Here is a 12,693-nt window from a genome sequence, read left to right as displayed (position 1 = left end):
GGCTTGCCACAGGACGGATGTCCACCATTTCAACAGTCGTTGCAAAGAATTTGCATTACCTCTTTAGGTGCCATCCGAATTCAGTGTTTTAGATGTGAATTAAAAAATGTTCTGAAATTTTGCCAAATAAATAATTTTTTATGATTTGTAATGCATTCTAACGTTTGTGTGAAACGTTTGACCTCAACTATTTTCAAAAATTCGCAATTTTATAGAATGGATTTACCATTTTTTTCGACATAGTTGAATTGAATCGAATGAATAATTGGTACCATTTTGTTAACTCTTACTTTGTTTTTAGCTTATTTGAAACAAAACAAGTAAGGAAAGTCTAAAGTCGGACGGGGCCGACTATATTATACCCTGCACCACTTTGTAGATCTAAATTTTCGATATCATATCACATCCGTCAAATGTGTTTTGGGCTATATATAAAGGTTTGCCCCAAATACATACATTTAAATATCACTCGATCTGGACAGAATTTGATAGACTTCCACAAAATCTATAGACTCAAAATTTAAGTCGGCTAATGCACTAGGGTGGAACACAATGTTAGTAAAAAAATATGGGAAACGTTTAAATCTGAAGCAATTTTAAGGAAACTTCGAAAAAGTTTATTTATGATTTATCGCTCGATATATATGTATTAGAAGTTTAGGAAAGTTAGAGTCATTTTTACAACTTTTCGACTAAGCAGTGGCGATTTTTCAAAGAAAATGTTGGTATTTTGACCATTTTTGTCGAAATCAGAAAAACGTATATATGGGAGCTATATCTAAATCTGAACCGATTTCAACCAAATTTGGCACGCATAGCAACAATGCTAATTCCACTCTCTGTGCAAAATTTCAACTAAATCAGAGTTAAAAATTGGCCTCTGTGGTCATATGAGTGTAAATCGGGCGAAAGCTATATATGGGAGCTATATCTAAATCTGAACCGATTTCAACCAAATTTGGCACGCATAGCAACAATGCTAATTCTACTTCCTGTGCAAAATTTCAACTAATTCGGAGTTAAAAATTGGCCTCTGTGGTCATATGAGTGTAAATCGGGCGAAAGCTATATATGGGAGATATATCTAAATCTGAACCGATTTCAACCAAATTTGGCACGCATAGCTACAATGCTAATTCTACTCCCTGTGCAAAATATCAACTTAATCGGAGCAAAAAATTGGCCTCTTTGGTCATATGAGTGTAAATCGGGCGAAAGCTACCCAGTCAGAAAAAAAAACCATCGGAAAAGCGTTGTAAAAGCGTTGTGAACGGTTGATACACGGTGGCAAAAGGCGTTGTTACAACCCCTAAATGATAACATCATTCCACGGTGTATCGATTGTATTTAACAACGCGTCATGAAAACAATATTTTATACGCTTTTCCGATGGTTTAACGAACGCTTTGACAACCCCAAAATGATAACATCGTTATACGGTGTATCGATGGTTTTTACAACCATTAAAAAGCACTGAAAAACAACATTTCATACGTCTTTCCAATTGTTTCTAGAATGCTTTAGGAGGGTTAGAATTATAATTTTACAGTACCTTAAAACCGCTATTGAAACAAAACAAAATACGTTGAATATTTTATTGTTATATTTATATTAGTGTTTTACACTTTACAAAGGAACATCAGAAAACTTAATAATTAACAATTAATAGGAAAAATACATAACTAAGATTAAGATTGACATTTCTAATTGGTAAAAAAAAATATTTTAATATGGTTATTTAATATGGTGTTCACGTTGGAAATAATAGACTCCTCCATTTTTTGAAGTTATAAAGTAAACTTCTCCGTAAACTTCAAATTTCATTCTTCATTTTTTCATTTTTTTATCTTTCCAATTTCGTCCTTAATAGCCCTTAACTCTCTCCTAACTTCATCCCCGAATGAAGCTACATAGAAAGATAAAAAATAACATTTGTTGATAATGGCCTCTATTGGGCGAAATACATTTCCTTACTCTCGTCATCCTTATTTACGGAATGGGATGGCATACTGTGATCCTCCGTCTCGAAAAAAATCCAAATTATCATCTATAGCATCTGTAAAGTGAAGAATGAATTAAAACAATTATATAAATTCAGGATTTCAAAATGTACCTCTTCTGTGTTTTAGCTTTTGTCGCTTTGCTTGATTCTTTCCTACGAAAGGCATCGTTCCAATGGAGTCCAAACTTTTATCAGTGTCTGTAGAAACAAATTGAAAATATAAAGAAATGAATTCTTTATTGCACGACATTCTTCTTACCTTCAGTGTTAATTTTCTTTTTGTTAAGATTTTGAGACATTTTACCAATATTTATTCTTTATTTTATTTTCTTATTTCGAAGTGACGCTTGTTTTCGCCGTTATAACTGTTTCACGTTTGTTTATGAATTGTTGTTTCTTGTACACAGAGTTGCATTTTTTCAGTGTTACCATCTCACATTCCTAAATTATACAAAGAAAATTCCCGACACTAAAGGTGAGTATTAAGTTCGAGTTTAGTCGCATTTTTTCACTAAAGTGAAAACTAAATCTTAAAAGGCATAAAATTATGCATATTTTTTGCAGATTTCATTATAACTTACTTTTCTTTAATAATCCGTTTTAAGGAATACAAACTTTGTGAAAATTTGCTTTGGGCTTTTCCCCATCAAGTTATAATAAAATTTGCAATAAATGTGTATAATTTTATGCATTTTTCTTACTGATTTAGTTTTCACTTTAGCGAATTAAGCGGCTAAACTCGAAGTTAATACTCACCTCAACATGTGAAAAAAAAGTAATTATGTCTAACAAAATTTCTTCAATTAGTCGATAAATAAGTACTTATATTTGGGTTTTGGCGTGATGTCACCATTTAGTTTAGTTAAAACTTTCTACAGTTGCCTCATTTGTAAAATTAACCAAAATTGTTGTTCCTAGTGGTTTCACTGTTAATGTACATATTCACTTTATATAATAAAGGAACATTATCCTATTATAAATCAATTCATATCAACAATAATACATCCATTACTCATTAAAAACCATTGGACATTGATGGAACATGTATTTTCAACGATAATTTTATGGAAAATTTACTATTTAAAAACCGTCAATTAATTTGTTTAGCAAGCGTTGTTTCAACGTTGGCTTCCAACGCTGTTACAACGCTCAATATTTATAACCATCGTAAATTTCTGACTAGGTATATATGGGAGATATATCTAAATCTGAACCGATTTCAACCAAATTCGGCACGCATAGCTACAATGCTAATTCTACTCCCTGTGCAAAATTTCAACTAAATCGGAGCAAAAAATTAGCCTCTGTGGTCATATGAGTGTAAATCGGGCGAAAGCTATATATGGGAGCTATATCTAAATCTGAACCGATTTCAACCAAATTTGGCACGCATAGCTACAATGCTAATTCTACTCCCTGTGCAAAATTTCAACCAAATTGGGGTAAAACTCTAGCTTCTGGGACCGTATTAGTCTATATCGGGCGAAAGATATATATGGGAGCTATAACTAAATCTGAACCGATTTCTTCCAAAATCAATATGGGTCTATTCTGAGCCAAAACACATACTTGTGCCAAATTTGAAGTCGATTGGACTAAAACTGCGACCTAGACTTTGATTACAAAAATGTGTTTACGGACAGACGGACAGCGCTATATCGACTCAAGAGCCCACCCTGAGCATTTTTGCCAAAGACACCATGTGTCTATCTCGTCTCCTTCTGGGTGTTGCAAACATATGCACTAACCTATAATACCTTGTTCCACAGTGTGGAGCAGGGTATAAAACGTTAAAAAATCCCAGTGAAATTATGAAAAAAAGAGAGTTATAAAAAAATTGAATTAAAAGAACTTCCTGTATAGTTGAAATAAAGAACATCTTTGGGAGGACTTTTTTAGAAGTGCTTTTAAAGTTGTGCCTTTAGAAGATCTTCCAATTTTGCTGGGTAGCTACTTTATATATACCAGTATTCAACCAAAATATTGGAGCCAATGTAATCTTCTTGGGAGTGCAAATTAAAAATGAGGAATTTATTCAAATATTTGAGAGTTTAGTTCAAAGAAAAATTTTAACAAACTGGTCAATTGACCATCGTCTAGCCAGTACATTTTCCATCTATCTGCCAATATATAATGTGCCTCATATGAACTGAAACCAATTTAGGGATACTTTAATTTTGCTCGTCTGACAGACGACAAATTTTTTCCAGTGAGAGCTCATTTTATTGTTTTCAAGCTTACAAAATCATTCTGATCTTTTGCAGTCAGTAATAAAGTTATTCGTGATGAAATTCAAGCGTGATATTGCGATAGCTTTAATTTGGCTGGAAATCCACAAGTGGCTACCGCTAGGCTACCCTCCACTATTTATATGTGAACAAATTGGCTTCTTGTACAATTGCTCGGTGCCGTAATATTGATGTTGTATCGCGTCCAAAAAGTGGAAAAAAACGTTAACGACACCAGAAATGATCCAAAAAGTTAACGCCATGGACATTAATCAGCACTACCGCAGGAGGTTCCTCAAAAAAAGTTTGCTTGGATCCAACTTCTCCTTAAGGATTTTGGTATTGATTCCGAGCCAAAGATGCGGCTTCTTTAAAATAAATAATTCTATTAGCGACCTATCTGGCTTTAAATCTAGGACCAATAAAATTAAAATTAGGATACATATCTCATTTTTCAAATATTCATTATCTTTTCGCGGTTTATTAACCCTCTAATGCCCCAATTTTTTTGCCAGCTGATTACATTTTCAATGTTAACGATACAAAAGCAAGAGAACTAAGCAAGAAAAATGTATACTGTAAAATTCAGCATATGCTGCAAAGCCTCTTGAATAGTTTCAAAAAAGTTTTCTTTTTGTTTTGCCTATTTTTGTTGTCTTAAGGTGTGTTTTACTAAAAGCTTCCTTATTAAATGAAGCCCGCCTAAAGGCGGGCTTGGGCATTAGAGGGTTACTAAAGGTACTCACGTACAAACAAATGCCAGCATAAAAATCCAAATTATAACGAATACTTCAAAGTAAAAAACGTTTTCTTAATTCCAAAAAAAAACTTTAAACAAAGACCGTTGAACCGTTTTTATCGTAATCTTATGTTTCAATATTTCAGCTAATTTAAGGACAAATTGTTTAAATCAAAAATGTATTTCTTTACTTTAAGGAAATTTTTCATTAGTTCAAAGACATGCGATTTTAAGGGATGGACGCAAATTTACAAAATGTGTGTCCTAAATTAAATGAAAGAAATTTTCATGAGGCTCCAGAAGTCAAACTTTGAGGATGTTTTATATGGAAGCTTTTTATAATTATAAACCGATATGAACCAATTTGCGATGATTACACTGAATAAAGGTCCAAAGATTTTGTCTTTACACTAATGATTTTGGTATTGATTCCGAGCCAAAGAAGCGGAGAATTGAAGTAAGTATATTTTTAAAACAGAATTGTCTTTTAAATTTAAGTTTTGCGTACTTGATTCTGGGCAGCAGATTTTAATTTATTCGTTTTTTTCTGTTTTTTTCTTCATATGCAATTAAAGTCCTTTAAAAAAGTGTTAACGACAACTTAACTTTTCAAATTCAGACTCGACTTCAAGTAGAAACTATTATTATTATTATGTCTTAAGTAAAAATCGTCTTTAAAATAAAGTGTTGAAAAACGTCTCATATTTTTAAACGCTTTGTTTGCTTTGTTGTCAAGATGCAAAAAGAAAACAATTTTAAAAACAATTTCTTTAATTTTGAAGAATTTTCACAATTATTAAAGACAAGTTGGCCTTAGTAAAACAAATTTTTCTTTCATTTTAAGATACCAATTTTTAATTTGAATCACTTTATTATCAGGAAAAACCGACTTTATAGAAAAGTTAACCGTCTTTTTGACAAGGTAAAAAAACCTTTATATCAGAGAAATGCGTCTTCTACACTGAAAAAATATTTTCGTGATTTTAAAGATTATGCAACTTAAATTTTAGGATGCGCAATTTACAAAATATCAAGGACAAATTTCTTTAAAATAATGACCTTTTAATTAGAACAAAGTTTATAATCTTTACTTCAAAATTTGTATACTCTCCACCATAGGATGGGGGTATATTAACTTTGTCATTCCGTTTGTAACACATCGAAATATTGCTTTAAGACCCCATAAAGTATATATTCTGGGTCGTGGTGAAATTCTGAGTCGATCTGAGCATGTCCGTCAGTCTGTTGAAATCACGCTAACTTCCGAACGAAACAAGCTATCGACTTGAAACTTGGCACAAGTAGTTGTTATTGATATAGGTCGGATGGTATTGCAAATGGGTCATATCGGTCCACTTTTACGTATAGCCCCCATATAAACGGACCCCCAAATTTGACTTGCAGGCCCTCTAAGAGAAGCAAATTTCATCCGATCCGGCTGAAATTTGTTACATGGTATTATTATGTGGTCTCTAACAACCATGCAAAAATTGATCCACATCGGTCCATAATTATATATAGCCCCCATATAAGCCAATCCCCCGATTTGGTTTTCGCAGCCTCTAAGAGAAGAAAATTGTATCCGATCCGCCTGAAATTTGGTACATGGTGTTAGTATATGGTCTCTAACAACCATACAAAAATTGGTCCATATCGGTCTATAATTATATATAGCCCCCATATAAACCGATCACCAGATTTGACCTCCGGAGCCTCTTGGAAGACCAAAATTCATCTGATTCAGTTGAAATTGGGTACGTGGTGCTAATATATGGCCTCAAACACCCATGCAAAAACTGGTCGAAATCGGTCCATAAATATATATAGCCCCCATATAAACCGATCCCCGGATTTGACCTCCGGAGCCCCTTGGAAGAGTAAAATTCATCCGATTCGGTTGAAATTTGGTACGTGATGTTAGTATATGGTATCCAATAACCATGCATGAATTGGTTCATATCAGTCCATAATTATATATAGCCCCCATAAAAACCGATCCCCGGATTTGACCTCCGGAGCCCCTTGGAAGAGCAAAGTTCATCCGAGTCAGTTGAAATTTGGTACATTGTGCTAGTATATGGCCGTTAACAACCATGCCTAACTAGGTCCATATCGGTCTATAGTTATATATAGACCTCAGATAAATCGATCTCCAATCACACAAAAATTGGTCCATATCAACTTAATAATTGTATATAGCCCCCATATAAGCGACCCCCATATTTCAATTCTGGCTCCTACGTACCGTGCAAAAGTCCATATCGATTCGTAATTATTTGTAGACTTACCTATACATACCTTTTTCGTCTAATATATACCACCTACGGACTAACTAACAATTTAGAAAACGATTTAAGATACCACAACCCAAGTAATTCGATTGTAGATGACAGTCTTTCGTAGAAGTTTCTACGCAATCCATGGTGGAGGGTACATAAGATTCGGCCAGGTTTTTCATTAAATTTAGGACATAAATTTTGTAAATTTGCGTCCCTCCGTTAAAGTCGTATGTCTTTGACCTAAGGCCAATTTTCCTTAAAGTAAAGAAACACATTTTTTATTGAAAGAAATCGCCCTTAAATTAACTGAAATATTGAATCTTTAAATTTAAGATAAAAGCGCTTCAAATTATTTTGAGCATCTTTGGTTTAATTTTTTTTTTTTTTTTGAATTAAGAAAAAATTTTTACTTTGAGGTATCCGTTATAATTTGAATTTTTGGGTGAGTCACGAAAATTTTCGTGAGTCACGACAATTTCGTGTCACGTGCTCACCTCTAGTGTAGAGGGGTGCTCGTGAGTAATAGTTTACTCACGCTCACGGACATTCACGTACGAAAATGTCGCAATTTACTACAAATACCGTGACTCACGAAAAATATCGAGACTCACGAAAAATGTAGTGACTCACGAACAATTTTATGGGTAATTTACCTTAGCGACGTGTCTGAAAACATGAGTGTTATTAAAATCGAAAGCGTTATTAAGTTCTTAACATCCCAGGTGTCACCAAAATTGTAAATGGATTTAACTCTTAAGAGTTTTATGTTGGTGAGCGGGAATATTTTCGTGAGCGTAATTCCTTACTCAGGCACACTCACGAAGATATTATTTTCGTTACTCACGCTCACGCACGACATTTTGGTTTGTTAATCACGCTTGCGCACCGCCGTTGCCATGAGCGTGACTCACGACTCACGCGTGAGTCGCGAAAATTTTCTTGAGTCACGACAATTTCGTGTCACGTGCACACCTCTAACACACATACCAACGTTAAAAATGTGCTCTTCCAAGTCTTAAAGGCTGATACGGTCAAAATTTGGTCAAGGGAAAACGCGTGTAAATCGGTGAAATCGTTTATTTAAAAAATCAAATTAAATTTCTTTATCAAGTTCAATTAGTATAAAATTCAGGAAAAATATTCAGTTAGGCTTTCGATTTTCCAAATCCGAATTGCCGGGCCTCACGCTTGACACCTGCCATCAGATTTTGTACAGCCACCTTGTCCACCTTCTTCGCCGCAGAAAGCCAGTTTTCCTTGAACTGCTGCTCGTCCTTAGCAGTTTTTTGGTCTTCTTTAGGTTCCGCTTGACAATAGCCCAGTATTTCTCAATTGGGCGGAGCTCTGGCGTGTTGGGAGGGTTCTTGTCCTTGGGAACCACCTGCACGTTTTTGGCGGCGTACCACTCCATGGCCTTTCGCTTTTCCAAATCCGAATTGCCGGGCCTCACGCTTGACACCTGCCATCAGATTTTGTACAGCCACCTTGTCCACCTTCTTCGCCGCAGAAAGCCAGTTTGCCTTGAACTGCTGCTCGTCCTTAGCAGTTTTTTTGGTCTTCTTTAGGTTCCGCTTGACAATAGCCAAGTATTTCTCAATTGGGCGGAGCTCTGGCGTGTTGGGAGGGTTCTTGTCCTTGGGAACCACCTGCACGTTGTTGGCGGCGTACCACTCCATGGCCTTTTTACCGTAATGGCAAGATGCCAAATCCGGCCAAAACAGTACGGAACAACCGTGTTTCTTCTGGAAAGGCAGCAGACGTACACTCTTTCACGTAAATTTCTTGGTTGACAGTCCCGGAAGCTATGAAAATGCTGGTTTTCAAGCCACAGGTACAAATGGCTTGCAAAACCAGATATTTCTTTGGGAACATTGACAGTTTTATGTGCTTGAAAATATCTGCTACCTTTCCCCTTCCTTTTGCTGTATAAAACTCCTGTCCCGGAAGCTGCTTGTAGTCGGCTTTGACGTAGGTTTCGTCGTCCATTACCACGCAGTCAAACTTCGTCAGCATCGTCGTGTACAGCCTCCGGTATTGCTCTTTGGCCGTCGTATTTTGTTTATCATCGCGATTTGGAGTCACTACCTTCTTGTAAGTCGATAGGCCGGCTCGTTTTTTGGCTCGATGCACGGTTGTAGACGATACACCCAGATTATTTACGGCATCTCGGAGAGAGAGGTTAGGGTTTCGCTTGAAACTACCGGCAACTCTCTTTGTCGTCTCAGCGGCTTCCGGTTTTCGATTTCCAGACTTCGATCCAGACTTCTTGGCTGTCGACAAACGTTCCCCAAACACTTTAATTACATTTGTAACGGTTGATTTGGCAACTTTTAGCGATTTTGCCAGCTTTGCGAGCCAGCTTTGCTCTTCTTGCTTGGACGGCGTTTTGACAACTGAAGAGTAAATTCCAAAATCAAAATAGGAGCAACATTCTACACACACACACCTTCAAAATGAGGGGTGTTCAGGTTTTTTAAATGCAAACTTGAAAGAAATACGTCAAGTTAATATTGACCAAATTTTGACCGTATCACCCTTTAGCCTATATTTGAAGATTTTTTTAACTTAAATGTGCAGATTCAATATTTCAGTTAATTTAAGGACGATTTCTTTATTTTAAGGAAATTTTGCCCTAGTTCAAAGACATGCGACTTTAACGGAGGGACGCAAATTTACAAAATCTGTGTCCTAAATTGAATGGAAAAAATTTTGGAAGTTAAAATTATAAACTTTGTTTTAACTAAAAGGTCATTATTTTAAAGAAGTTTGTCCTTAATATTTTGTTAATTGCGCATCCTAAAATTTAGTTTGCATAATCTTTAATATTCAGTGTATACATATAAAATATTGACAAAATTTTCTATAGAAATAAAATTTTGACAAAAGATATAATCGAATCCTCACCACGTATTCCCCATAAGAAGGGCGGTATCTTCCAAAAATGACATTAATATCACCAAACCAACAGTGTATAGGACCGTTCCAGTATATGGTTCATAAAACCGATGTTTATTGTTTTTTAATATTTAGTTTATATAAGTTTCCTATATTTAGGTATCAAATTGCATTAGAAGAATTTGTATTTTGTATTTGAATTATTTTTGCAAGATTTTATTTTTGACCAGATAAATATGTCAAACTTTTCGAATAAACACAAACAAATGTTAAAACGATAAAGTTTATGATAATAGTGTCAGGTTGTGTGATTCAGATTCAGAATTTCTTTTTCTCTTCAACATGACCTGTTATGAAAATTTTAAAAGCATACTTATTTTTGTGAAGCATTCCAAATACAGTACTAAAATTAAGTTCAGGCAAAAAGGGTGGAAATACTTCTTCATTGTAATAAAAATTCCTAAGTGAATAGATTTGATTCTAATAAAAATAAAAAAAATATATATAATTTACAAAAAGTATTTAAAGTTTTATATTTGATTTTATGTAAATATATTACCTTTTTCATAGGGCATTTTGAAGGTATTTCCGGTATGAATCTTTGTAGGAGTTTCAATAGGCCTGCGTAGAAAGGATTTACCTTTTGCATAGATTTATCTAAAAACTGACAAGCATCTAGAGTCACATTGTACAAATTCTTGCTTCCACGATTTATTGTACTCTTAAGCCAATTGATGAGAACTATTTTTTTCATATCTTCAACAAATGAAAATGATCCATTTATTTTATTACGACTGTCGGATTCAATTAGGTCCATAGAAAGTGTTCGAAATGTGTTGCGATCTGCTTCATAACGGATTGAGTCAATTTCTATTATATAAGAACGCTATTTAAAAATATTTTCGATTAGTCAATGTTGTCATTAAAGGTTGCGTAAATTGATTCAATGACATTTCACACTCACCCAACCCACTACATTTTGAAAACAAATCGTGACTATTGAAACAATAAAGGGAATTCGTCTGGTATTCATACCGATCGAATTAAAGTTTTGATCTACACTAAAATTATGACAGCAGATCATGAAATTCAGGGTGATTACATTAAAAGTCTCTTGGGCCACTTTATTTTAAGTGGCATTTGTACGTTCCATTGATATTGAAATAAAACAAGTAAGGGAAGTCTAAAGCCGGGCGGGGCCGACTATATTATACTCTGCACCACTTTTACAAAATCTATAGACTCAAAATTTAAGTTGGCTAATGCACTAGGGTGGAACACAATTTTAGTAAAAAAATATGGGGAAAATCAACCAAATTTGGCCAAAACTCTGGCTTCTGAGGCCATATAAGTTCATATCGGGCGAAAAATATATATGGAAGCTATATCTAAATCTAAACCGATTTCAATCACATTAGGCACACGTGACTATACTACCAATTGTACTCCTTGTGCAAAGTTTTAAGCTAATCGGGATAAAACTCTGGCTTCTGGGTCCATATAAGTGCATTTCGAGCGAAAGATATATATGGGAGCTATATCTAAATCTGAATCGATTTCAACCAAATTTGGCACGCATAGCTACAGTGCTAAATCTACTCCCTGTGCAAAATTTAAACCAAATTGGGCCAAAACTCTGGCTTTTAGGACCATATTAGTCCATATCGGGCGAAAGTTATATATGGGAGCTATATCTAAATCTGAACCGATTTCAATCAAATTTTTCACACTTGACTATACTACTAATTGTACTCCTAGTGCAAAATTTCAACAAAATTGGGCCAAAAATCTGGCTTATGGGGCCATATAAGTCCATATCGGGCGAAAGATATATATGGGAGCTATATCTAAATCTGAACCGATTTCAATAAAATTTTGCACTCTTGACTATACGACTAAGTACAAAATTTCAAACAAATCGGTATAAAACTCTGGCTGCTGGGTCCATATTAGTGCACATCGGGCGAAAGATATATATGGGAGCTATATCTAAATCTGAACCGATTTCTTTCAAAATCAATAGGGTTCTATTCTGACCCAAATTAGGAACATGTGCCAAATTTGAAGGCGATTGGACTTAAATTGCGACCTAGACTTTGATCACAAAAATGTGTTCACAGACAGACGGACGGACAGACGGACATGGTTATATCGACTCAGGGACCCACCCTGAGCATTATTGCCACAGACACCATGTGTCTATCTCGTATCCTTCTGGGTGTTACAAACATATGCACTAACTTATAATACCCTGTTCCACAGTGTGGCGCAGGGTATAAAAATAATTAGAAACAAGTAAGGAAAGTCTAAAGTCGGGCGGGGCCGACTATATTATACCCTGCACCACTTTGTAGATCTAAATTTTCGATACCATATCACATCCGTCAAATGTGTTGGGTGCTATATATAAAGGTTTGTCCCAAATACATACATTTAAATATCACTCGATTTGGACAGAATTTGATAGACTTTTACAAAATCTGTAGTTGGCTAATGCACTAGGGTGGAACACAATTTTAGTAAAAAAAATGGAAACATTTAAATCTGAAG

General features: G+C 35.0%; 2 protein-coding genes across 2 annotated transcripts in view; both read right to left on the bottom strand.

The window, feature by feature from the left end:
- The window catches only part of LOC142232734 (uncharacterized), a 70,581-nt gene extending 70,306 nt beyond the window's left edge, over positions 1-275 (bottom strand). Inside the window, exon 1 of the mRNA XM_075303384.1 lies at positions 227-275. Coding sequence (XP_075159499.1) covers positions 227-275 — 49 coding nt within the window. The remainder of the gene's footprint in view (positions 1-226) is intronic.
- A 10,186-nt stretch (positions 276-10,461) lies between these two features.
- Positions 10,462-11,190, bottom strand: LOC142242869 (uncharacterized). Its single transcript, XM_075314379.1, has 3 exons — positions 11,108-11,190; positions 10,703-11,029; positions 10,462-10,623 (listed from the first exon to the last, which is right to left on the bottom strand). Exons 1-3 carry the CDS (start codon positions 11,174-11,176, stop codon positions 10,462-10,464), a joined length of 558 nt encoding a protein of 185 aa, XP_075170494.1. The 5' UTR covers positions 11,177-11,190.
- Between the last annotated feature and the right edge of the window lie 1,503 nt (positions 11,191-12,693).

Source organism: Haematobia irritans, chromosome 1, assembly GCF_050003625.1.
Source record: "Haematobia irritans isolate KBUSLIRL chromosome 1, ASM5000362v1, whole genome shotgun sequence".
Classification (NCBI taxonomy): domain Eukaryota; kingdom Metazoa; phylum Arthropoda; class Insecta; order Diptera; family Muscidae; genus Haematobia; species Haematobia irritans.
The sequence above is the reverse complement of the archived record's forward strand: the minus strand, read 5'-3'. Positions and strand labels throughout refer to the sequence as shown.